The sequence below is a fragment of the Thrips palmi genome, unplaced genomic scaffold (assembly GCF_012932325.1).
Source record: "Thrips palmi isolate BJ-2018 unplaced genomic scaffold, TpBJ-2018v1 HiC_scaffold_18, whole genome shotgun sequence".
Classification (NCBI taxonomy): Eukaryota; Metazoa; Arthropoda; class Insecta; order Thysanoptera; family Thripidae; genus Thrips; species Thrips palmi.
Window position 1 is genome coordinate 18949180 of NW_023144627.1, and position 27305 is coordinate 18976484.

Sequence of the window (27305 nt, forward strand, 5' to 3'; positions counted from 1 at the left end):
CAGTCAGACAAGACCGCAGAAAGAGACGCACACACACACACAGCGTCAAAACAAAAACTGTGCGAGTGAGAGTCGAACCCGCGCCCCTCCAGCCTGCGCCAGCCTGCGCCCCTCAAATGTCATTATCCACTCCAATGAGATGTGTCTATTGTTGGCCATTTTGTAGCGATGCATCGAGAGCACCCCGAGAACCCCCGCACCGCAGAGGACCCGACAGCCACCCTTCCGCTCCGCTGGCCCCGCTGGGCTCCGAGAGCAAGAGCACAACAAAAACAGAAACGGGCCAGACACCCCTTTCGTAATTCGACTGAAATATATAGACTGCGCGTTCAGCGGGGCGGAATCGTTGCAGCGAGCAGAGCAGCCTGCCGAGGGAGGCATCACTACGGAGCACAGTGGGCCAGAAGGCCGGTGGAGGCGGCCAAAAGTCTAGACGCGTTTTGAGCTCCAGAGTCGCTAAATGGGACGAACGGAACGTGTGACCCCACCAATGGATTCCTCGTTCGGAGAGCAATCCATTGGTGGGGTCACACGTTCCGTTCGAGTCCCATTTAGCGACTCTGGAGCTCAAAACGCGTCTGGACTTTTGGCCGCCTCCACCGGTCTTCTGGCCCACTGTGCGGAGGCAGGGCCCTTCAGGAGGCTAGTCCTGCTTACAGTGTGCATCTCAGGCTTTCTCGCTTGCGAGAACCGCCCCTCAAAGTGCAGCGTTGAACTTTAAACTTCCATTACGGTGCCAACATTTTCCGCCCCAGTCTTGTACCACTCTTGGTTCCCCAACGTTGGCACGAGTGGTGGTACACTGTGCAAGTGCAGCACCGCAGTCGCAATCAAACTTGTATGGTTTAGTTTCCGGTCCGGGGATTTTTGATCCCCAGCGGGGTGCTCCCTCCCCTCCCCTCCCCTCCTCCTCCCCTCCTCCTCCCCTCCCCTCCCCTGCCAGTAATCCTCGTGTAATGTACCAGTAATTTGGTGTGTGCGGGTGGACGCTGGGGTGGCGGCGGGGAGGCCGTCGGGGAGGGTGAGGACCTCGACGAGGGAGGAGAGGAGGCCAGGATTCACGGCGAGGGCAGCAGAGAGAGGCTGTGGTTTCCGCCGGCAAACTTGCGGCACCTGGGACGTGGCTGGACCTCTATATACAGTGTAGGTGCACCATTGCGTGATGCAACACAGCGAAGACCCCGAAAAATCTGTCCCAAAGTTTAAAAACATTTCGCGGTTTCCATTTTGTGCTATTTTGGCGACGTTCTGTTTCTGTTTGCCGTCTCTGAGGCACTCGGCTTGACGCGAATGGAGTCGTCTCGATGGACAGTGACATTTATTTAGCAAAGTCATTTGGAGAGGCTCTGGCTTTGGCTCAGCCACTGGCTCGGCAGGCCATGTGGCAGCCAGTGGCAGCCAGTGGCAGCGCAGGGCAAAGCAGCGAGCTGAGCGAGGACGTGGAATGGAGTGGAATCGGTCGGAACCGCTCGCATCGCAACGGCGGAACGGGCACTGGCACTAGTCGGGGAGGGCGCGTGGCAGAGCGTGACAGAGCGAGGCAGCCTCACTGCGCACAGTGGGCCAGCAGACCGGCGCCGGCGGCGGCCAAAACTCTGGACGCGTTTTGAGTTCCAGAGCCGCTAAGTGGGACTCGAACCGAACGTGTGACCCCACCAACGGATTGCAACGGATTGCGGTGTTTGAACCCGCGGTCGTGCGGTCGCGGAGCGACGCCTTTACGCCCTCGGCCACGGCGGCGCGGAATGGCCATCGCGGCAAACCGGAGCGGGGATGAGCGGGGCGGCGCGGGCAAAGGGGGTCCAGATTGACGCGTCTGGCCGATGATTGACACTTGAAAAGGCGGCGAAAGAAAGCGACACTCCACTCGGCGCGCCAGCCCGCCCCGCCCCGCCCCGCCCCGCCCCGCCCCGCCCCGCCCCGCCCCGCCCCGCCAGAGCTAATCTCGGTTGCATCAGGGGGTGGATGGAGTACCGACGTGCCGCTCGACATGAGGCGGAGCACGGCGATGCGGACTGATTCCGAGAGTGTCTGCCTCCCTCGCACTCACGGGGTGTCCGCTGTCGGTGCGAGAGAGACAGAGACTATCAGTGTGGCGGTCCGATTATAGCGACGCGCGCGGTGAGCAGGACAACGAGTGCGCGAGCACGGACGGCAGATCGCAGGGCGCGCTGCTGGCCGAACGGGACGAAAATGAATTCAAAAACATTCAACATGAGGAATAAATGGCGGGAAACGGGAGGTCGGCCCGTTGGACCGCAGTGGGCCAGAAGGCCGGTGGCTGCGGCCAAAACTCTAGACGCGTTTTGATCTCCAGTGTCGCTAAATGGGCCTCGATCCGAACGAGTGACCCCACCAATGGATTCCTCGTTCGGTGAGCAATCCATTGGTGGGGTCACACGCTCGGTTCGAGTCCCATTCAGCGACTCTGGAGCTCAAAACGCGTCTGGAGTTTTGGCCGCCTCCGCCGGTCTTCTGGCAAATCCACTGTGCGCCTTGAACCTCGTTTTCGTTTGGTGGCGGCCAAGGCTGGCTTTGCTCTGCAGGGCTCGGCACAAAGCAGCACGCGACAATGCAAACAACACAACAACACGACAACACGGCGACAACAAGAGAGGATGACACATCTACATCATCGCCCTGGGGGTGCATCATGGGGAGCGAGAGCACCGCGGGCACCGCGGCCACAGCAGGGGAGGCTGGCAGACTGCTCAGATTATGGGCCGCCGACGAGGCCGCGGGGGAAGCACTCCCAGCACGCCAAGCACGACCAGCACGAGCAGGGCGACCAGACCACCAGCCCCGCCAACATCGCGGCAGCAAAATCGAGTACTCAGCCCAGTGCTACCACACTAGAAGGTGAAAATTCACAAGGGTTGCCAACCTCAGCCTGGCTCTAGCATTTCTCCAGCCCAAGAGCATTAGAGGATGCGCTACGATGATGCAGGCGGTGTAGAGCGCCATGCAGACGGTCTGCGCCGCGTCGCCCGGGATGGCAGAGAGGTGAGTAACTGTGGGAACACGCGCAGGCCGCGGCGGGCGCGGCCAGGTGCCACCAGGTCCTCCACCTCCACGCCGACGCCACCACGCTGATGGACGCACCACCCTCACGCAGCTCCATGGACCGCACACAGTGGGTTTGCCGGCGGCCAAAACTCTAGACGCGTTTTGAGCTCCAGAGTCGCTAAACGGGACTCGAACCGAACGTGTGACCCCACCAATGGATTCCTCGTTCGGAGAGCAATCCATTGGTGGGGTCACAAGCTCGCTTCGAGTTGCATTTAGCAACTCTGGAGCTCAAAAATGGTAAACTGGAGCACAGTGTTTTTGGCAGTGGCGTGGCGTCCCTTGCGCTGCCCGCCTGGCCTGCCTTGCAGGCTCCGCACTGCTCCGCACAAAGCAACAGCCGAAAGCTCCGAAACCCGATCCACACTCGGCACACTGCTCGGCACACTGCTCGGAGAGCCGCCCGACTCCGGTCCTCCAGTCCGGCCAAAGCGCACACAGCGCCAAAGTCTGAATAAAAACCGGCCAAATCATGTTTTCCCGCGCAGCCTCAACGTCGCTCTAATTCGCGTCGTCTGCTACCGCGTCCAAATTCAATAGTACTTCGGCTGCGTGGAGAGTGCTGCAGCAATGAAGATTCACTTTGGGTGCACTTAGCGAGCATCCCCACGCCCTCGCGCCCCGCCCCGCCCCGCCCCGCCCCGCCCCGCCCCGCCCCGCCCCGCCCCGCCCCGCCCCGCCCCGCCCGCAGGGCCTTGTTTGTGTTGGCGGATACCGCGAGCGTGCGTGCCTGGCCGCCGTAGGGGATGGCGCCCGGGGGAGGGGTGAGGGGTGGCCGGCCCGGCGTGGCGTGGCGTGGCGTGGCCTGCCCGCCCGGAGGACGCCCGGAGGGGGACAAGTGCAGTTATGAATTGTTGATTTGACAGGCCATAAATCTAGGCTCGGTTAGGGGGCATCCTGGAGGGCCTGCTCCTTAGCGCCGGGAGCTGTACCTGCTAGGCACAAATTGCACACATTCACACACACACACACACACACAAACACACGAAAGCAGTGCTTCCGGCAGAGTGTACCCCTGCACCACAAAATGAGCAAAGCACCTGGTTGACCTTCCCACGACGAATTTTCAAAAAAGCAATTTTCCTGCTGTTATTGCTTTTTTAGCAGTGCTCATGACGGCGATGCAGTGGTGCAGCTCCCCGGCCCCTCCGAGGCCCCCGTCTCCGTGCACTCCGTGCACTCCGTGCCGTATCGCGGCGGGACGAAACACAGCGCCTGCACTGGCAGCGCAGCCGTAATCGAATCACTTTGGCCCACCCCGCTGCGATGCTGTCTCTCTCGCACTCGCGGGGCGGGTGGCCCCTTGGGGTGCGAGAGAGACAGCGCGAGTCGTTACGGCGGCCTTAATCAAATCCGCCACCCTCGGCCGCGCTCGGCCGCCAGGGGGCGCTACTTGGCCGCCTCCTACGGTCTTCTGGCCCACTGTGCGCTATGCCCGGCTTTGCCGACCTCCGGTGCCTCGCTGCCTCGCTGCTTCGCGGAACACGCCACGCCACTGTCGCGCGCGATGACAGGGCCAAAACAAAACAAACAAAAACGACAAAACAAAACGCGGTGTCGCCCCGAAATAACCCCACCGCCAGATATGACCCCACCAGCCAGGCAGCCAGCCAGCCAGGCAGCCAGCCGGGCAGACGGGGCAGCCAGCCAGCCGTCTCCAAGGCAACGAGTAATGTGTCCGGAGAAGGGAGACAGATCGGGGACCGATAACACAGGTGTAGTGGGCGAGTGTGGACCGTCGCAGCCAGGTGGGGCAGACAGACAGACAGACAGACAGACAGACAGACAGACAGACAGGCAGACAGACAGACAGACAGGCAGACAGACGGGCAAGCAGACAGACAAGAGGTGGGAATAAGACAACAGCATAATAAAGAGCGAGAATATGCGGCGGGGAAGGAATTATAAAGGGAATAAAAATAAAAATAAAACCGCTTGCGATGGATAGAGGAAGCAGCGGAGGACAGGTGTAGGACCGCGTAGGCAAAGGGCTGCGGGGCTGGCGAGGCGAGGCTGGTCCTGGGCCCCCCTCAACACAGGAGGACCCTTCCCGGCGACACACACACACACACACACACACACACACACACACACACACACACACACACACACACACACACGACCTGAGAGGGAAAACAAAGGACAGATCATTATCTGCTCCTGGCCCTGCCCAAGCAGCCCGTGAAGCAGCAGGCCCACTCCGCGTGCCCACACCGTGCCCACACCACCGCCAGACCGCCGGCCCGGTCTTGCCAACCGTCGCCGCGGCCCAAACGGCGGCCTGTGTGAAAATCCACCGGGCACTCGGCCCAGTACATGGAGGTCGGCAGTGTCACGTGACGTTACAGTGGGCCAGAAGGCCGGTGGAGGCGGTCAAAACCCCGGACGCGTTTTGAGCCCCAGAGTCGAACCGAAAGTGTGACCCCACCAATGGATTCCTCGTCCGGGAGAGCAATCCATTGGTGGGGTCACACGTTCGGTTCGAGTCCCATTTAGCGACTCTGGGGCTCAAAACGCGTCTGGAGTTTTGTCCGGCGGCGCCCGGAGACAGACAGGAAGGACCCCGTAGGCGTGCTCGCGGTGCTCGGCGTGCTGCGCGTCGCGCCCCCTCCCCGTTGCGTCCTTATTTATGGCACCGGGCCTCGGCCGTCCTGAGTGTCCTGGACCCGTATCAGTTTCATCTGGACGTGTCCGGGACCGACTGGCACTCCGGCACTCCGGTCGTCCAGGACGGCGACGACGCCGCACAGTGGGCCAGAAGAGCGGCGCCCCCGGCCAAAACTCTGGACGCGTTTTGAGCTCCAGAGTCGCTAAATGAGACTCGAGCCGTGCGTGTGACCCCACCAATGGACTGCTCTCCGAACGAGGAATCAATCCATTGGTGGGGTCACACGTTCGGTTCGAGTCCTGTTCAGCGACTCTGGAGCTCAAAACGCGTCTAGAGTTTTGGCCGCCTCCACCGGTCTTCTGGCCCACTGTGCGCCGACGACACCGACCCCCGCAGGAATGCCCCCACCGCCGCCACAGCCAGGTTCAACGTTCAACGGCGCGTTCGCAGAGCACGCCGACCAGGCCGTCGGCCAGGCCGTCGGCCAGGCCGTCGGCCAGGCCGTCGGCCAGGTGACAGCAGAATGTCGGGGCAACAAGAAAAAGCGTGCCGCCACGGTGTTGTCGCCACCGCTGTCACCGAGGGCGCGAACGCGGCGAACGCGGCGCGAACATGCCTCACGCATTACAATCAATTCCCCGGGCAGAGACAACGGCGCGCTGTCGCCGCGCCGCGCCGCGCCCCGCCGAGGAGACACACTCACACACAAACACGACTGGCTGTTCGCTGTCCGGTCGCATCGGCCAGCCGGCAGCACACTAGACAAACCGACGCAGAAGCTCTGGGTCAGCAGCCCTGACACTTACTCCTCGACGCCGTGGCCGTGTGCGCTAAGGCGCCGCCCCGCAACATTTTTCGCCGGGTTCAAGTCCCCGAACTAAAATTTATTTCTTCCGCGTTTCGACACTACACCCGAATGAGACATCGCGCCGCCACCGCAAAAAAAAACAACCAAAACAAAAACAGCGCGCTGAACATGACGACACGGCGCCTGCGATTGATGCGGTTCCGAGGGGCATAAATCCAGGGGACAGGGCCTTGATTCACGAGGCGCTCGCTCCGTCTCTCTCGCACACACGGGGAGGCCAGGGTAGGTGCGAGAGAGACGGAGCGACGAAAACGACACTCGGAATCAGTCCGCCTGCAGGATGACTCAGGCCAGGAATTTGGAGTGAGAAGAGAATCCACGGTGAGGACCTGCACACACGCACAAGCACACACACACCCACACGCGCGCGGGCCCACGTGTGTGAGTGTGTCGCGCCCCGCCTCGGAAATGAGTGTTGAAGTGTTTGGCTTTGGTTTGCCGCTCGGCTGCACTTTAAGAGGATATGGTACACCTCCCCAGAAGCGGCATTTCCAGGGACGCGCAGGGACCTCTTTCTAACGCCGTCCTGGCCACACCGTTCGAGGTATCGATATGGAACTTGGCACACGGGCTCAGAAGGGATCAATCTCAATGACGGTGCGTTCAAAAAAATTTTTGAACGCCTAAGTTAGGCCCCAGGGCAGTTCAGTTCTGGTCCAACTTTCGTTCACAACATATCCTGAGAAAATGGGAATATCGAAAAAAGGGCGATGGTACGTTCTAGATTGACATTTACTCTTTCCGGAGATGTTATCCCCTTTCCTGTGCGTTCAAAATTAGAGGTCAAAACCCGGTAGACCGCAGACCTCTGCACGGCGACTTTCGGTGATTCCGGAGCCGGTCAAAGAGAGGAAGTGCAATGTAACTGTCGACGAGCTGTACCGGCCCCAGACTCCGCACATGTTGTCGCCGACTTTGTTTCACTGAATAGGGACTGCCTGGGCACAGCCTGGCCCGCCACCCTCGCCCAAGGATCGGCACCGTGACAGGTCAATTTATGGCCCCGTGCCTAAATAGTTAAATTTTTCAGCGGTTCATTTTGGAGTTGTGAAACTTGCTCAGATGGATTCAACGGGCCATTGCGGTGTCAGGCGACTAAAGATTCAAGTTCTTGCGACTATTTTGACCTAGGCTGTCCCGAACGTAATCAAGTCCGGTGGCGGGGCTAGTACTGGAGAGCTAAGGTCAAAATGGTCGTAGAACTTTATTTTTGAGTTGCCTGAAACCACAATCGTGCGCTGGACCCCATTCGCCAAATCCTAAAACTCTAAAATAATCCGTTCAAAAATTTAACTGCCGGGGTCTGGGGCCCATAAATCGGCCTGTCACGCTGCCGACCCTTCGACTCATCGGCTCCGGCGCGTGAATGAGGCGGGGGGGGGGCGGCAGGGGGCCCGGTGCAGAGACAAAGCAGAGGCTGCATGCAGGCAGCCAGGAGGGGCAGGGGCGGGGCAGCTGGGGTCAGCATAGCCCGTCTACGACGTGCCTTTTCAAAACTCTGCGAGATGACAAAAATCACCGTGCAGAGGTCTGCGGTCTACCGGGTTTGGCCTCTAATTTTAGTCGCACAGGAACGGGGATATCATCACTGGAAAGAGCAAATGTCAATCTAGAACGTACCATCGCCCTTTTTCGATATTCCCATTTCTTAGGACGTGTGTGAACGAAAGTTGGACCAGAACTGGACTGCCCTGGGGCCTAACTTAGGCGTTCAAAAAAATTTTTGAACGCACCGTCATTGAGATTGATTCCTTCTGAGCCCGTGTGCCAAGTTTCATATCGATACCTCGAACGGTGTGGCCAGGACGGCGTTAGAAAGAGGTCCCTGCGCGTCCCTGGAAATGCCGCTTCGGGGAGGTGTACCATATCTCTAAGGACGCGACACTGTTGGAGCGGCGCAAATTCGTCCAAAACAAAGAGAGAGAGAGGGGAGGAGAGAGAGAGAGAAGAGAGAGAGAGAGAGAGAGAGAGAGAGAGAGAGAGAGGAAAGAGGGGAGAGAGAGAGAGAGGGAGAGAGAGAGAGAGAGAGAGAGGGAGAGAGAGAGGGGAGAGAGGAGAAGAGAGGAGAGAGAGAGAGAGAGGAAAGAGAGGCGCAGGGGGACGTCTTGGCGACGCCAACATATCATAGGCCCGGCGACGCGCGAGGAGTGCTTTGATTTCGGCCTGCCGCGTCTGTGTCTGTCTGTCTGTCTGCCCGTCCGTCCGTCCGTCTGCCTGTACCTTCAAAATAAAATCAACACGTTTAAAATTTTTGGGGAAACCTATCCGTCCGCCTGACGGCCTGAGGGCGGCCTGACAGTTTGCCTGCCGCAGCGCGGCAACAATTGGCCGCGTTCTTGTCGGAGAGGGTGTTCCGTTACAAAGTACACAGAGGGCGGGAGAGCGGGCAGGGCGGCACACTGTACTGCCAGGGCTGTGAGGCACACTGTGTCACAAGCCGGCAGCCACACAGGGGTATAATGATTCACTTTCGGAAACATGGAAATAAAGTAGCGAGGCGGGGCGAGGCGGCGGTTCCGCCGCGCCGCGCTCGCGGGGGGGGGGGGGGGGGGGGGCAAGAACCCCTTTCCGCCGACGCTGTTTTCCATTAAGCTGCCACTGCACTGCCAGCCGGGCGAAAAGCGATGGCGCCCCAGCACGGGCAGCGCCGGCAGCGGCGAGCCAAAGAGAGAGGAAGATGCACACGCCCGTCTCCGAACCGCCCTCCAGCTAGCCGCACGGGTAGCACGGCGGCTTTCGGAGCGCAGGTTCCTAAGTTCGAATCCCCGTATTTTTCTCGCTTTTCCCCCATGCGCTGGCTCGCTGTCGGAGTGCCCCGTCGTCTCGGCCGAGAGGAACGAGCAGGAGACAAGACGGGGCGCCCCAAAACGGAGCCACGTGTGGGAGGCTCTGGGCTCGGCCCCGGCTCGGCCCCGCCGGTCCGACAGTCATTTGTTTTCCCCGGCCGAGACTCGAACCCGGGCCTCTGGCGCGGCCTGCCTGGCCTGCCTGCCGGAGGGGCTGTCTACAGCGATTACAGTGAAGGCAGCCTCCTCAAATTCGATCCAGATGTGGGGGAAGGGCGTCGTCGGCGTCCTCGCGCACGCACGCACACTCGCACGCGCGGGAGCGTCGGCGCGGCGCCGGCCGGATGTCGTGCTTCAAGGACTTGAGGGGCTTCGGGACGAATTTCGGGGGACGTCGCCTAGGGCCGATCGGGCCCTACACCGGCTGGACCCCACAAGCCGCGTTTTTCGATCTGTGGACCTGCCGCCTCGCGCGCCCCCGCGGCCCCCGCGGCCCCCGCGGCCCCGAGGGGGTGGCTGCGCGGGCTGCGCCCCTCGAGGGGGATCAATGCGCTCGCCCCGCCCCGGCCGCGCTACACTGCACAGTGGGCCAGAGGACCGGAGAGGCGGCCAAAACTCTAGACGCGCTTTGAGCTCAAGAGTCGCTACATGGAACACGACCCGAACGTGTGACCCCACCAATGGATTCCTCGCTCGGAGAGCAATCCATTGGTGGAGTCACACCTTCGGTTCGAGTCCCATTTAGTGACTGGAGCTCAACACGTGTCGGCCCGACCGAGCGCCGCGCCGGGTAGGCAACCCGCCGGCACGGCAGCGGGCCGGTTGCCTACCTCCCAGGCGGCAGGGAGGTACGTTGCGGAGCTTGGCAGTGCACTGCCGGTGCACCTGCAGCGCTGGCTCCGCTTGCAAGACCGCCATCCTGCACACCGTTGTGTACGTACGTTCTGTACATTCGGACTCACGGCGATTTTTTCTCCTGCCAGCGGGGTCTCTCCCTCCGATACCCCTGGCGTTGCCTCGATCCCATTTGGCAAAGTCACGCGTCGGTGCCGCGGGGTGGGGCGGGGCGGGGCGGGGCGGCGCCGTGAGGATGAAAAATCGCGCAGCCTGCTCCAGCACCAACCCCGCGTGCTCGCGAGCGGCAGGCCGGCAGGCCCGCCCCCCACCACGCCTCTCCCGCGGCAGCCAATGGGCGGGCAGCACGGCCGCGGCGCGCTGCCATTGGCCCGCCCCCCACCAGCGAGGCCCCACCCCCACCAGGCCGGCCGGCCTAAGGTGTCCGCCTGCCTCCAGTGGCCGTCCAGACGCCGGTGGAAACGCGTCGCCGTCGCGAGTACCATGGCTTCATCGGGGACCCCGGCGTCCCCGCGCTAGGATAACCAATACTGTGATACAACCAAGACTAGTTCGAAACCCAAGTGATACAGTGCCGTGCGCGAGTGTGAGTGTGTGTGTGTGTGAGTGAAAGTGCCCTTTGGATTACCGCCGCTCTTGGATTGCCCTTTGGATACCTTGCCGCCGACCACCGTGCCGCCGCGCCCCGGGACCAGCATGCTCGTGCCGCAGGACATGATGGCCTCGCAATCCAAGCTGCTCTACCAAATCAACAAATACTACGGCGAGCGGGTGCAGACTCGCAAGGGCCACATCGCCAAGACGATACGAGAGGTGCGAAGCCGATGGCGAAGCCTTGCCACCCTCCTCCACCTCACACGGCCACGCAAAACCTCCACAGAAACTCTCACAACAAATACCGACAAATACCGCAGCAGGGGCAGACAGGCGTCGCAGGCTCCATTCCGGATTTCAGTCGCGGTTCGGCCGATTAAACCTCGCAGCCGAGCGTTTGGCGGCAGAAAAACGGCGCGAATCCCTCGCGCGTGGGAAAGCCCACACCGTAAAGCACAACCTCGGTCGTAAACCCGCAGACCCGTAAACCCTGCTCCAGACGTCCGCGCCACTATTAACCGGTGCAACATCGGGCCACGCGCGTGGGCGTGCCTCGGCGTGCCTGCACTGCAAGTGATTCAGAGCAGCGTGGTCTCTCTCGCACCGCCACAGCAAGCCGCCCGAGTGCGAGAGAGACAGAGCGTGGGGCGTACCCGCCACACTGCAGTGCTCCGGCCTCGCGACCCGTACACCACACAGTGGAGGCGGCCAAAAAACGCGTTTTGAGCTCCAGAGTCGCTTGGTGGGGTCACACGTTCGGTTCGAGTCCCATTTAGCGATTCTGGAGCTCAAAACGCGTCTAGGGTTTTGGCCGCCTCCACCGGTCTTCTGGCCCACTGTGCGTCGCCCCGCGCGGTGACCACCCAAACCGACGCCCCTTTTGCCACCCCGGCGTTGCGGACGCCGGGAACGCGGCGAAAAAACAAAGGAACTCGTCAATGACTCCATAACGCCGCCTAATTGGGGCTCGGGGGCCTCCGAGTCCGCGGGGGGCGGCCCCGCCGGCCCCGCCTGCCCTGCCATGGCTGCCCTGCCCGGCGGCAGGCCGGTTTATGTTGTTATTATGGCGATGCCGAATGTCAAAATCGATTCGGACCGACACACCGCCTCGCTGACTCCCCACGCACTCTCACACACACACACACACACACACACACACACACACACACACACACACACACACACACACACACACACACACACTCACACACACAGAAGCACAGGGTGCAAAATGGGCTCCGTGGCGCCGTGGCTGGCCTCCGTGCTCAGTCGTGTGGCGAGGCGCCGTCTGGGCTTACAGCCCCGGGCCCCGGCCAGCCCCGCACAGTGGGCCAGAAGACCGGTGGAGGCGGCCAAAACTCTAGACGCGTTTTGAGCTCCAGAGTCGCTTAATGGGACTCGAACCGAACGTGTGACCCCACCAATGGATTGCCCTCCGGACGAGGAATCCGTTGGTGGGGTCACACGTCCGGTTCGAGTCCTGTTTAGCGACTCTAGAGCTCAAAACGCGTCTGGAGTTTTGGCCGCCTCCACCGGTCTTCTGGCCCACTGTGCCCCGGCCAGCCCCCGACGGGGCCTCCCGGTCCTCCGGGGCCGGGCGGCCGGGCGGCCAGACCAAGGCCCCCGCCTGTCAGCACCCGGACAGCATTTGAATGTATCGGTGGATACGGGCTGGCCTGCCCGGCGACGCAGCCAGCCGGACTAACACACGCCCGTCCGTCCAGCCCCAAAACAAAACGCGGGACAAAGCGCGCCGCCTGCACCGTGTGCGTGTGCGTGTGTGTGTGTGCGTGTGTGTGTCAGAGCAGGATTATCCGAGCCAGCCCGCCTGAGAAAGGCCGAAAAAAATAAAAAGTGCAACTCTAAACCGCCTCTGGCTGTCGCTGGCTACCGCCACCGCCGCTGTCGGGGAGGAATCTCCACGCCACTGTAGGCACGGCACTGGAGGCGCTGGAGGCACGGCACTGGAAGCTCCAGGCGCCCCCCGCGGCGACTCGCCTTCGAAATTGGCGCCATTCCGCTCAGCCTCTCTCCCGGCGGACTGATTCCGAGAGTCGTTTTCGTCGCTCTGTCTCTCTCGCACTTATAGGGGACGCCCCATGAGTGCGAGAGAGACAGAGCGACGGCCGTCGGAATCAGTCCGCCGCCTCGCACGCGGAGAGCGAAGCATGCCGTGCTCACTGTCAATCCATTATACAGTGGACTACGCCGGAATTTGCGACCCGGTTTCAACTTTTTCAACTTTTTTTCCCCTGCCGGTTCCAGAGTTCCAGCTGACTGGAAAGCCGGTAGCTCGGAGCGGCCGCTCTGATTACAAGTACAAACTGACCGCGGCACCACAAGCACACTCACAAAGACACTCACAGCTTTCTGTTTTACTCCAACTCACACACTGAAAATTCAAGTGTGTGCTGAGTACACACAAAGAGGACTGGTGCCAAAGTGTGTGCCGAGCGCACGCTTGGATTTCCAGTGCACCAGTTTGGCAGTGCAGTGACCGGGCCGTGTTGTGCAGGTGTGCAAGGTGGTGCAGGACGTGCTCAAGGAGGTGGAGGTGCAGGAGCCCCGGTTCATCTCGTCGCTCACGGAGTGCAATGGCCGCTACGAGGGCCTGGACGTCGTCTCCCCCGGCGAGTTCGAGGTGGTCCTCTACCTCAACCAAATGGGTGCGTTCAAAACTGTCCCAAACGGCGGCCGCCCCAGCCCCGATTTGGTCGCCCGTTTTTTCTTATTTTGCCGTTTTCAGTTTGCTGTTTTCGTTTTAATTTTTCGCTCCCAGTTTGCAGCTGGTTTGCAGCCCGCCGGGCGCGAACGACTGACCGTTGACGCTAGCTAGGCCCGCATATCGCTTTCGTTTTCGTCCCCCTGACGTGTGACAGTTGCCCTGACGGAATTAAATAGCTTTCCCTCTCCTTGCTTAAAGCAGGCGTGTTCAACTTCGTGGACGACGGCTCCCTCCCCGGGTGCGCGGTGCTCAAGCTGTCCGACGGCCGCAAGCGCTCCATGTCCCTGTGGGTCGAGTTCATCACGGCGTCCGGATACCTGTCGGCTCGAAAGATCCGCTCCAGGTTCCAGACGCTGGTCGCCCAGGCGTGCGACAAGTGCGCCTACAGGGACTCGGTCAAGATGATTGCGGACACCACCGAGGTGGGTGCCCACACCACACCGCGAACCGAACGTGTGACCCCACCAATGGATTCCTCGTTCGGAGAGCAATCCATTGGTGGGGTCACACGTTCGGTTCGAGTCCCATTTAGCGACGCTGGAGCTCAAAACGCGTCCGGGATTTTTACCGCCCGTCTAACTGCCTACTCCTGCCGCAGGTCAAGCTGCGCATCCGGGAGAGGTACATCGTGCAGATCACGCCGGCCTTCAAGTGCTCGGGCGTGTGGCCGCGGTCCGCGGCGCACTGGCCCATCCCCCACATCCCCTGGCCGCACCCCAACCTGGTGGCCGAGGTCAAGACGGAGGGCTTCGACCTGCTGAGCAAGGAGTCGGTGGCCATGCAGGGCAAGCAGTCCGCCATGGAGGGCGACGCCTGGGTGCTGTCCTTCACGGACGCGGAGCTGCGCCTGCTGCAGGGCGGCTGCCGGCGCCGGTGCCTGTCGCTGCTCAAGACGCTGCGGGACCGGCACCTGGACCTGCCCGGCAACCCCGTCACCAGCTACCACATGAAGACCCTGCTGCTGTACGAGTGCGAGAAGCACCCGCGCGAGGCCGAGTGGGACGAGTCCTGCCTGGGCGACCGCATCAACGGCATCCTGCTGCAGCTCATCTCGTGCCTGCAGTGCCGCCGCTGCCCGCACTACTTCCTGCCCAACCTGGACCTGTTCAAGGGCAAGTCCCCCAGCGCGCTGGAGAACGCCGCCAAGCAAGTGTGGAGGCTCACGCGCGAGCTGCTCACCAACAGCCGCTCCCTGGAGAAGCTGTGAGGACTGCCTCCAGCCGCCTCCAGCCGCCTCCAGCGTTCAGGTCCCCGAGGACGACGGCGGCGCTCCCGGACGCCCCAGGCCGCCCTGGAGCGTCCGGGAGCGTCCTGGAGGGGCCGCCGTCAAAGACTTTGTTAGCTTTTTGTTTATTATTGCCCCTTTGTTGAATCCGAAGAATTAAAACAAGACTGTGAGTGAATAGGGAAGTTGGGTTGTGATGGTGCTGACTTGTCACCCGCTATACTAGTCTCAGCAGACACACACCAGATGGACAGAAGTTGCCTCGAAACTCGTGTCTCATGTATACGTACAAATTCTATATTTCGTTGAACTATTGTGTTTAAATATTTGTGTTACATTTGTGTTTTTATTTCTTTTTTATGTATCGCAGCGGGGTCGACCAAGGTGCGGCTCCGCTGCTTCTTTCCCTTAATTTAATGTAAATAACACTTAAATTTATCTTTATATACTTTGTGACAGAAACGTATACTGTTTGTCGCAGTACGGAGACTGCCAGACGACTTATGATAAACGCATTAAGATTATAAGATGGATCTCAATTCCGAAAGCATGTTATTCCTTAGCACATTAACCCGGTACGCCTAGCAACTAGAAGACTTGTAAAATTTAGACTTAACCTGATTCGTCAGGACGCTTTTTACGGAGACAACTGTCACCACCACTGTTACAGTGCAATACTTGCCCGGTTCGCTGTTGTTAACTTTGTAACAATAAATTTGATTACGAAAGCGAGCGCTGCTTTTGCATTTGAGAGGAGCGTCCCGTACCGGTCCGGCACACAATAGCAAGGCGTCCCCCTCCTTTTTTCACCGCCTTGCAAGGCCCAATCAAACACCCTGGCCGCCATCTTGTTTTTCCGGCTGGGTTCCGGCGTCGCGGTGACTCGGGCGTGACGGAAACGCCCGGAAACGAGTGCCTCCGAGGCGAAAACCAGATAAAGAACCGAGGCGGACAGAGATAGACGGTGGCCGCGAAGCCGCGAAGCGCTGTGAAACGCTGTGAAACGCTGTGAAACGGAACGGGCCTCGTTCAGATTCGCGCCAATTTAATCCCGGGCGATCGTCTAGGCTCAAAGTCCCCGACTCGTTTTCTGGGCCAAGGCAAGCAGTCTTTTTATTTTCTGTTTCATTTTCTTTAACTTTTTGCTTTACTGGGGAGTAGAGCACCTCATCGCGGAAACCTCGCGTCTCTAACGACCCAAAGATCCAGGGTACTGTACGCTCGGGGTTCACTTTTGGTTAGGGCGCTCGGCAAAAGCAACCCTTGGGCATTTTCAAACTGAAATTAATCCCAAACCGCCATGTTCGGACGGTTGGGGCGCTGCGCTGCGCAATGCGACTTACTGTACTACGAGGAGAGTGCCCGCCCGCCCGGCCAGGCCGGCCAGGCCCCCCGGCGGTTGCTAAGCGACCGTCGCCCTGGCAACGCCATGGCAACGCATTGCAGTGGGGCGGACGCGGCGGCCGGGGCGCCTCTTGGGAATAATAAACTCTAAAAATAATGCCGGCGCAGGTACGACCCTGCCAAAATAATTTAGTATAAAAATCGGCCGCAAATTTACAAGACGCGCGCGAGCGCGCATAGTGCTCGCTTACAGCTACCAACAATGTAAACGAAAACTGCTTTCTTGCGATTCTTTGTCTGCTCAAAGTTTGCGCTTCTGCGGTTGTGTGGCGAGCGACCACGGTCATCCGCTCGAATTTAATACGGTAAACAGGTCGTGCGGCCCCTCGGGCGGGCCGCGCGGTAAATTCAAACGTTTAACGAGTCGCGCGACACACACACACACACACACACACACACACACACACAAAACAAAATGCATAAGCACTGTAGCGAAACGCGCCTTGGTGTTATACCTACGTTCCGGCCTATACGCCCTTGGAAAAAGGGGGAGGGGGAAGCTAGGCGGGACGATGCAGTCAATTAACTTGACTCTAGAGCTTCATCTCGCAGGGGAGGGTCCGCCACAAAGGGGGCTCTAACTCACGCGTTCAAGAATAACTCTCCCTCCTCTCCCTCTCCCTCCCTCCCTCTTTCTCTCTCTCTCTCTCTCTCTCTCTCTCTCTCTCTCTCTCTCTCTCTCTCCCGACAGGCGTGTCGCGGGCTGTCGGCGCGTCATTTGTAAGGGGCGGTGTCGCTGGGGCTTAACCAGCACACTTAAAACCGCATCCATCTCCCTGCCAGGCGCCGGCCGAGGCGCCAGCGGCGCCAGCGCAAACACTCACACAAAAAAGAATAATTTTCAAATTTTTTTTAGATTTTTAAGTTGGCAACATTGCTCAAGTTCCAACGCCGCAGTCCTACCTTTCGCGCCTCCACCCCGCGCCTCCCGACACACGGACCGGCAGTACGTACCTGCAACAGAGGGGGAAAGAGTGAGCACATGACAGAGAGAAAGAACCCGAGTCGGCTGTCCGTATGAAAAATCCAGCGGCACAGCGTGCGCAGCGGGGTATCGCGTCAAAGATCCCTCCCCGAAAGGAACGCAACCTGTCTGCAACTTAATCTATTTTAATAACGGAGCGAGTTTACCCACAACTACCGTGCGCTTGATAGTACGAGGGGGTGGCAGGGGGCGTGGCCACACACACGCACACACTGACGGGCAGGCGCACACACACGCACACACCGACAGGCAGGCGCGCACACACGCGCGTTGCACTTTTCGCTGGTGTGGACAGTCCGCACCGGAAGCCGCCGCTTTGGTGAGTCGTCCGGAACATTTCATTACCTGCGTGCGGTTGCCGCTAATCAATAACACGAGGATATCTCCGATTAGCGTCACAGGGCCTCCCTGGAGGAACAGGCCGCCCGCCCCCCGCGCCATCTGGCCTGAAGCTCTGCAACGGCTCGAAAAGGGCCGCCGCCGGCGGGAGTCGAACCCCAGTCCAGTACGAACCGGCCCTGCATCGCAACCACCTGAGCTCTGATCTACCAGGGTCTTGCTTGCAAACCACCAAAGCAAAAAAAAAAAAAAAAAGGAAAAAAAATTGGCCGGTACCGGTACTCGAACCCCCGACCTCAAAGCGCTGCCGCCGCATGATTCCTCGGCGCGGCCGTTTATTTACACGGCGACGTGATGCTTCGCCGCGGGCGGTTCAAAACTGCGGCGATGCACTAAAAGGCTTCAATTTCGGGCCTAATTGCCCTGGCGAGTCCGTCACGCAGGCAGGCAGGCAGGCAGCCAGGCAGCCAGGCAGGCAGGCAGCCAGCCAGGTGCCGGCGGGCACAAGCCAAAACAAACGACAGCCGTCGTTAGCGGCCACTCTCGCCTTCCTGCAACACTGCGCAGCCAAGCGTCTTGCAGCGCAGCCGAAACTAGCAGACATTTCCCCGCCACAAAGTTCACCTTTTAGTTTATTTTAATTAATAAAACAATTTAAACTTTTGTTTAAAAAAAATTAAAAATTAAAAAATAATTATTTGCATTTAGAAAAATTAAGTTTTACACCGTGGTTCATCTTCAAGTCAAACCGCCCTTCGTTCAAAACGAACGGCAGCAGCACGGCCGCGAGAAAAGTGTTCCCCTTTCGAGGCTTAAAAAATGGGCAGTCGAAATCAATTTTCGTTCCCCCGGGTGAAAACAAAAACAAAGGCGGCAATCAATCAGGAGCAAGCGGCTCGGCAGTGTGGTCCCCCTGGAGTTCCTCCTGGAGTTCGTCCTGGAGTTCCTTCCTGAAGTGACGGCACGAGCCAAGCCTCCAGGGCCTCCAGGAGGGGCTCCAGGAGGGGCTCCGGGCAGCAGGTGCAGCACCCCGCCACCCTCACTCGCCATCAGGGCTCAGTTTACCTCTAATCGGCACCCTGGTACTTCATAAGCAAATACGCCCCCACCTGCACCCTGCCGGTGCTGCCCGCCGACACGGTCACCGCCTCGACTTAGGCTTTAATGAGCTCACCCCTCCACAGTGGCTCTGTCTCTCTCGCACTTGCGAGAAGATGTGAGAGGTCCCGTAAGAGTGCGAGAGAGACAGACACTGTTCCGTTCGGAGACAGCCTGCCGGGTATTACCATAACGCGGCTAATGCGTGGGAGGATCGTCCTTCTCACTCACACGCTGTTGTTTCTCTCTCTCTCTCTCTCTCTCTCACACACACACACTTGTTCACAGTCTCGCCTTTCCCGCCAGGCAGAGCGAAATCGATATCCAATCAGAGAAGTAGAGAGCGACATCACTGTACGCGCCTCCCTGCCGCCAAGCGCCAGTGCCGCCAACAACCATCAAAACTAATGCTTCCTCTTTTTTTTTTTCGCGTCCGTCGGAAGTTTTTCAATATTTTTTTATTTATTTATTCGAGTGTCGTTTTTTTTCTTGTTTCACGCTCAAGTGGATGGCACCAGGAGAAGCCGTAAAACCGCTCGCGGCAACGCCCTATGGACGATTACTGTCGCGAGAGAGAGAGAGAGAGAGAGAGAGAGAGAGAGAGAGAGAGAGAGAGAGAGAGAGAGAGGAGGGGGGGGGGAAGTCCCACAAAGATGCGCGCTTAACAAGTGCCACTGACGAGTCACTCGGCTAACGCACCTCTGAAATATCGAGCAAAGTGTCAAAGGGACACAGCAAGGCAAAGGAGGCCTACAAAAAATACCCCAAAAAGCGCTTCGCCCCGCGCGGGATTCGAACCAGCGCTGCCGGGCCACGCGGTGCCGGGGCGGCGGGCGCATGCCATGCGGTTTTATTGAGGAACCAGCTGTTCAGGATGCGTCTATGGGAGTAGTATACATGCCGGGTTGGGGGCGCGATCCCAGACGGGGGAGGGGGGCACTTACCCGGAGGTGGTCGTGTATAGTGGGTGCGCGTTCCGGCAGAGCGGCGCAGCCTTGACAAATGGCCAGATCACATTCATAATTGATCACAACACTTTTTGAATGGAGCCCGAGAGGGCCGTGGAGGCCGTGGGCAGGTAGGAGCGGGCGGGGGCGGGACTGCAAGAAATTCCAAGGCAGAAAAAAGACACACGGTCACGTGCAACTTTCCCCAGTCTGCGTCAAATTCAAATCTAATTTACAAAAATCCCAGGCCGGTTTGTTGGAAACTAATTTTCGACGCGAATTTTCAAGTCTGCGCAACAAGGGGGCTTCCTGGCTGGGCTTGCCTTCGGCGCGCCCTTCGTCGCCTCCTCCGAGGGCTATGAGGGAGTCCGGGGCCTCGGGGACCGCCTCGGGGACCCCGGGGACGGGGAGGGTCTCTGAGTGCGGCGCGCTGTTCTACAAGCTGATGTATCAATAGACACAACAAGCAGGCTGGCGACGCCACGCCGGGCCACGCCGGGCCACGCCGGGCCACAGGAAGCCAAGGTGTTCCTACACTCGGAAAAGGCAAAAAACGGCGTCTTTTACCGCCACGACGAGGACGAGGCTGAGCGCTCCCGGTGTTGGCACTGCCAAGGAATGGCTCCAGGTGTTCCAGAAAGGGAAGCATTCTCGAATCGTTTTATTGGGCCGGACTCCAGGCCGACTCCAGGCCGAGACGCGTGCGTGTGTGCAGGCTGTTAGTCCAACTGGACCACTCCGTCCGCGGCGGCGGCCGGCACCGCCAAGCACCACCAAGCACGCCGTCAGCTGGAGCGCCGTCGTGGCGAGCTCCTCACGGAAAAAAATTACTTAGCTAACCTAGCTAATATTCACTAGCTAGACAGATTTAGCTGCACCGCTAAAAGTTTTATCGTTGCAGCTAATATTTAGCGGTCCCGCTAATTTTATTTAGCTGCTCTGCAAAGCATTTTAGCAAAGCAGTTTGCAGTTTAGCCGAGTAGACTTAGCCATCCTGCTAAATTTCGTTAGCTACCGAGGTGGCTAAGCGGCGAGGATAGTCTCAAGGTAGAAGGCCCGAACTCGAGGAGATGGCGTGCAGGGCATAATGTAACGGGCAGTTGTGGCTTGTTTGGGCAGTTCTTAATCTCAATTTGGCAGTTGTTAACGAAAAAATGGGCAGTTGTCTCGAGGCCAAATTTGGTGAAGTTAGGGTAAGGAAATGTGGCAAAACACAGGTTTTGTGGGAAATGACGGAGTGTGTGAGCAGTTTTCCAAAAAAGTTTATTTAGAATCAGAATATTTTCTTGGTGTTGGGTTTTTTCGGCCTCGTTATTGACGCGCTTAACAATGACACCTGATCGCGGCCGCTGGGCCCCATTGTTCCCCCCCCCCCTTTTCCGTCGCCCGGATAGGGCAGTTGTAAAAATTTCTTACATTATGCCCTGATGGCGTGATGGCGTAGTGGTAACGTGCGCGCCTCTCAATCGGCAGACTCGGGTTCGAGTCCGGCAGATATCCATCGAACAATAACAACATTAGATGTCGGTTGATCGGGTCAGTTGACCGGAGCAGATAAATTTTGTGAATCTCTAGCGCTAACATGGCTTAGCTGCACAGCTAATTCGGTCCAGCTAATAAATTTAGCTGTACAGCGAAGGAATTACTTATCTCTCAGAAAGCGAATGTTTTTAGCTGCACAGCTAACTTTTACCTGTGCAGCTAATTATTTTTTTCCGTGCTCTTTTCTCGAGCTTCTCGATTCGTAGTGTACTGTGTTCGACAAGCTGATGGTGTCACCGTCCCACTGATGGCGCTGAAACGCGGACGCGGCTCTGTCTCTCTCGCTCGCTGTTGCTTGCTGTGACATTTCCCCCGGGGCTCGGTAAGCGACGCGGAGCGGACAGGCGCCAGCCAGCCAGCCATGTGTGAGGCGACCCCTCCGCCTCCCTCCCCCTCGCACCCAGGTCCCAGCGGTAATCAAATTTGGATTAATCTGAAGTAGTGCCCGGCTGCAATGAGGTGGGGAGGGCGGCGGGGCGCGACGGCGGGGGAGGGGAGGCGAGAGCGCATTACTGGAGTGCCACTTCAGTCCTCGCAGTGCAGGGCGCCAAAGCCAGTCCGCCAAAGGGTTGCCCTGTCGGATTACACAACCAATCCGGCCTAATTGGCGATGGCTTAATGTCACGCCGGGCACGCCGCCGTCGGGAGTTGAACCCGCGACCCGCGCGACCCCATCCGTCAACGCGCAGGTTAAAAGCCAGCGCTCCATCAACTCACACACTTGCAAAAAAATATTTTGTGTCATGTCTGGGCTGGTACTTGAACCACTACGTCCATCAGCTTAATTAAAAACACAACCATTAAAATAAAGATACTTTTTGGCGAGGTTTGTACCTTGAACCCATTATTAAAATTTGCTCACCTTTCGCTCGAGGACAGCAAGGGGTTGGTTGGGACATTCGCGTGGCCTCGCGTCGCGGGTTCGAATAAGAAGTGATACTCTTTTTTTTCCCCTCGACCCCTGTGACCCTTTACAACAATGCCGAACATGTGTTGTAATTGAAGGCTGTGCCGGGCCAAAGTGCGCAGCTCCACAATGGGCTGCTGCTTGCCATGCTTGTCTGCCGGTAGGATCGCGTTTCGGCTCAGCGTCTTGGAGGGGTAAAGGCGCACGGTATGGCGTGTTTGATATCTCGCCTACGATTTGCGACACCTCTCAGCAGCAAGTCTCTACGTGCCATTTATCTGATTTTCGTTTTCGTTTTTCTTTCCGCTGTGTACCACCGCGTACCATCGCATTTAAATTCGGCCCGCCATAATAGGTTGGCAGGCTTGCTCGTCCGCGCCGTCGCGTCGCGTCCACTCCTCGTCACCAGATTGAGATAGAGGCGAGGTGGATGCTGTTGTTGCCCATTAGTCAGAGAGCGTCTTGCAGTCACAGCTGGGCAAAACTTACTGAACACCCAGCGTTTCTTTAAAACGCCTCTTTTAGCGTTCAAGTGAATTTCACTTTTTCCACTAGATAAAGTGCTCGTCCTGGAAAACCACCCCCAAAGCGTTTTCTTTTCCTCTTTTGTCCGCCTGATGACCCTTGCCGCTGCACCCGCTGGCGGGCTGGCACACTCCGCGGGTGCAATTCGCCCCGCCCCGCCCCACCCGCACGCGCCACCATTAATCTGCGTTAAGGAGACACACTCCAGGGCGCCGCGCTGCTCATATCACGGTCGAGAGAGCGAGACGGGGAGGGCGCGGGATGAGTCAGGAAGGAAGGAGATGCACGACAAATCGCGACGCCAGCGCCCCGCGTGGCGGCGCCCGGAAGCCAGAGGCGTCGACCGGCCCCGGCCTCGCATCCACTCCACTCGTCTCGCCCCGGACAGACGAGCGGCAGAATTCGGACAAGGAGGGCGCGCGGCGCGTTCCCAGGCCGCGTCGGGTTTCACGGCCACGAGGGGAGGCTGGCGCGGGCTGGGAACGGCGGGGCGGGGGATCGAACCGCGGCCGATTCGTCGCGCGGGATGAGCGACCATCATAACGCGGTTGACGTCTTCCTCGCGCAGCGGCAGCGCGCGGCACGCCGGGGAACAGGTTAGCCAATTTCGCACTCGGCTGCGGACGCCGGCGTGGCGCGGTCGCCGCGATGGCGCTCTCGGCCGCGCCGTCTTGGCCGTGCAGCTGTTGTCGTACTTCGCAGTCCGCCATCCCGGCCTGGTGCCGCCTTGCCTTGCCTCCTTGCGTCGCCGCCATTGTCGGAGTGCTAATGGAGTCATAAGTCAGTCGGGCAAGGCGCGGCGAGCGCGGCGAGCCGCCGCCAAGGTGGGGATGACCGCCTCCCCGGCCAATGGCTGTCCGCGGTGCTCAGCGGGCCTCTTTCTCAAATCGCTTTTAGAAATCGGAAAACCGCTTGTCACCCTCGAAAAAAACCCCAAAGTGGTTTAAAATTTCAACGATGCACCAACGTCGAAAGGGTTGCGAAATTCTCGAGAGGAAAAGCGTGAGTAGGCAGACGGAGGTAAAGCAACCCACAGTGGTGCATCGCGGGAGTTTTCACCAACGCAGGTGGCTGCATTGGGCCAAAAGGACACGTGTGCAAGACTGAATGCCAACGCGCCTCTCCTAGTAGCGAATCTCAGACCGGTAATCGAAATGCAAACGCGAGGGCTCGCCCATGTCCACTTGTTGACCCACTTCTCCACCGGCACGCCGCACTCCCAGCCCAGCGTGCCCTTTCTCTATCCGCGATCAAACAAACAATAGGGCGACAATAAATTTAACCATGCGCCACACAGACGCACACGCACGCATACACACACCTGACCAATCGGAACGCCGACAAAATAAGAGCCTAATCAATGAAGAGTGCCGGCGCCACGGGGCTGAGACCCGTCGGGGCGTAAGCACACACACACACACACACACACACACACACACACAAGAGCGTTGCCGACTGTACAAAGTAACGGAGGGAGTGTGAGGGAGAGAGGCCAGGCGTTCTTGTTCGCCGCCAATTACGGAACCAGTGTGCCTCACTAAATAAATACCAAAATAAACCACGACGATTGGGCAGGTATGGCGTATCAGCACGTTCACACACACACACACACACTAACGATTGCAGCGGCGGAGGGCATAAATAATACAACAAGGGCCGATCCGCCGCCGCCGGTCCGAATCAGAATTGGTGCGCGGGAGAGGTCGCGATAGGTTGCTAGTTCCCATACCACCGCCTTTCCAAAATTTCTAAATATTATTCGGGAACAATATTATTTCTCATCAATATTTATGTTTAAATTATTTTCTCGAAAATTATGTGCTTATTGCTTTTTGGTAGACCAAATAATCCGCGCGTAATTGTTGCACGGTCCCCGCGGAGGGAACAGGGCGGGGCCGTCCTTGTTAGCACGGTAATGTGTCAGGGTTCTCATCGCCTGGATCAAAGGGGCCGCTTTGCCCAGGCTTTGCCGGGCCTGACTGTGCCGGCCTGCGCCTCGCCGCCCCCCGAGGGGCCCAAGTAACGAGCCGCACGCAAAGGACGCAGTGCAGCGCCCACAGAACAACTCCATCCAAGTCATTTTGTCTAGGGAACTCGTCTACATTCTTCAACAAAACTGTGTTTCGTTGCTTTTGCTCGCATTTCGCTTTGAAATAATAAAAAACGTGCCCGCAATCGCACACTCGTCCAAAGAGCAAACAAACGGAGGCGGCTCGCTTCCCGACTAAAGCTGTGTTTTTCGTGCAATTTTTTTCGCCTGTCGGGTTTTCAACTCGCGAAAAAAACGTCACTTCATAATAAAAATGGTGCATGGATGATGGGTAACCGGGCGCGCGCGCACAAACACACACACAGGCAAACACACACACACAGGCAAGGGAGTGGATCAGCTGCGAGATCCTCAAGGAGGACAAGAAGGGGATTCCGTTGGTGGTTGATGGACGGCTCTGACTGTCGCATCATTTCCAGCAAATTCCACGGCCAGCGTCAAATTGTCTGGTGCCTCCATGTCTGCGTCCGCCGCGTCCGCTTATCGCCGAATCGGCGGGACAGGTGACTCAGAAGGCCGGTTACACTTTACGGCCCCACGACTTTGAAATCCCGATAAGAAGCCGCCTGGAAAGGTTGGCCAGCGGCTGGACTTTACGCGAGAAACAGGTCGAAATTCAAAAGACTGCGTCTGCATCCGAGACGAGAACGCGGCTACTCGAAATGAGGTACTCGTTCGCGGCGGGGCGCGCGGCGTGACAAGTGCCCCGATATAACGCAAGACGGGTAGCCGCCTGCAGCGCGGCACCCTGCTGCGGCCGATGGACTGCAAGGGGTATCGCCCCGGCGCTATCGCGCGGGGTAGCGCCGCATTAGAGCCAAAGAAACAGCGCCCGGCGATGCCCCGCGCGAAAGGGATGCCCCATTTGACTCGCGTCAGTAGTCGCTCGAAAGCGCCCGCTGCCTGCGACGTCTGCGAGAGTGTACACGTGTCCGGTCCCCGAAAATTGTCAATTCTGATGGAATCGGTTTCTGCGCCTCGGGGCCGCGCGCTCTGAATCCTTGAACGGCAAGCTTGTTGACGACCTGCAGGCCTGGTCGCGTCCGGGACGTTCCGGGACGTCAAAAGCTGACATAACGACGTGGTGGCGCGGCCGGGGACGAGGCCGACGTGACGGGGACGTGCGCCGACTCGGAACAAAGTGCAATGTCCCCGCAAAAACACGCCAAAACGAGAAACCGGGAAGAGAAAGATCGCCTCGACGAGTCCGGCGAGAGTCGCCACACTCGGCCCAATCGCCATCAAAATTAATAAGACCCCCCGATTGACGACACCAATCCCGGAGCACGCAAAAAAAAGGCCGGCGTCGATGGATTATTTGGGCCAACACTCCCGGCGGGCACCAGGTGTGGCGTTCCTAAACGACGCACAGGACGGCGACGACGGCGTTGCAGAGTGCCCCGCCTTCGCCACAACGGCGTCCTCGGGCATCAAATATTCACGGGCCCATATTTTTCTCCGGCACTAAGTGAATATACGTCGCGTCGGCGATGCGGCAACGCACCTGGGCAAGGCGGAGATACTGAGATAAAAAAAAAACTTGCAAAAAGGAGCATGAAGTGTATCAAAAATGAAGAGAACAGACACGCGCACGCACGCTTCTTATTACAATGAGAAGGTAAACAGGAGGCCCCCCTGCGATGGCGATGCATTCGTGACGAGGGGGAAAGGAGATGTGGATCACCTCTGGGCGAGCAGCGCAGAGCGCAGCCCAGCCAACGTAGTGCATGCAAGCAGGGACTCTAGACCGCGCAGCGAAAACAAAATTCCGAATTTCTTGACCGTGTCAAGGTGCTTGGTTTAGGGCCTATCCCAACCACGTATGCGGTGGCGGTGTTGGTACCCCGTATGGTACTTGGGATTCTCCGCATGCCGCGGCCGGGGCCAGGGGTACCTGGGGTACCCTCGGCCGGGCGCCACACTACCCAGAACTGCTTTAAATAACGGCTGTTTATGTCGATTACATGCAGCACGCACGGCGCTGATATTTTAACCGTTCATTTTACTGCCCGAGTAGGAGGGGCCGCGCGCAGGCTCCACGAGGACGCGCGCTGCAGCGCCAAACTCCACCAGTCCTGGAGACGTCCTGGAGACGTCCTGGAGATGTCCTGGAGACGTCCTGGAGACGTCCTGGAGACGCAGTGAGGGCCCGACCCGTTGGGCAGGACGCCTTGACCGCCCCTCTCCCACATCCACCTTTCTTATTCGGCCACATTCTCCGGACCCCTGGGTCTTGCCTGTCACAACGGTTGTCACGAGTGTGTGTGTGTGTGCTCCCCCCGTTGTGCATGTGTCATATCATGATCCAAGCGGAAGACACGACTCGTTGGAATGTTAAAGAGAAAGAGACGACGGTCCGGTCCGTTGAAATAACGATTGTGGTTCGAGCTGCGCGAAATGTAGCGGTCGTTCAGGGTACATCTCTATTCTTTGGCGAAGACACAACACGCGGCGACGCGGCGGCCAGCGCTCAGTGCTCGCGTCCAAGTCTGGCCCGACGCCAACCGACCGCGGCTCCACAATAGCCGCCGACACGCCAGCTCCGTTGGAGTTGAAATGGCTGAGATAGGATTTGGCGAAGCTTGACCTTCCGTGCCTTATCACGAGGCGTCGAAGCCAGCCCTAGCAGCCAGCCGCGGGGCGACTCCGCACGCCGTCCACCTTCCTTGTCCTGCGGTCCTGCTCCCCCTCCCCTCCCCGCCACGCCGACGCGACGGTCATGCGCACTGCCTCACCGCGCACCGCTCCGCCGCGCACTGGGACGTGCCCCGCGCCCGGCGC

General features: G+C 58.9%; 2 protein-coding genes across 4 annotated transcripts in view; one reads left to right on the forward strand and one right to left on the reverse strand.

Moving 5' to 3' along the window:
• The window catches only part of LOC117644910 (neurobeachin), a 170138-nt gene that overhangs the window by 9815 nt on the left and 133018 nt on the right, over positions 1-27305 (reverse strand). The gene's annotated exons all lie outside the window — the stretch shown is intronic.
• Positions 10633-15459, forward strand: LOC117644914 (protein mab-21). Of its 3 annotated transcripts, XM_034384632.1 has the most exons (5): positions 10633-10996; positions 13293-13443; positions 13701-13924; positions 14101-14753; positions 14803-15459. In XM_034384632.1, the coding sequence occupies exons 1-4, from the start codon at positions 10880-10882 to the stop codon at positions 14707-14709; spliced, it is 1101 nt and encodes a 366-aa protein (XP_034240523.1). In that variant the 5' UTR covers positions 10633-10879; the 3' UTR covers positions 14710-14753; positions 14803-15459. The 3 variants fall into 3 exon arrangements, with proteins under 3 accessions (XP_034240523.1, XP_034240522.1, XP_034240524.1); XM_034384631.1 differs by having other exon boundaries at positions 14101-15459; XM_034384633.1 differs by having other exon boundaries at positions 13704-13924; positions 14101-15459.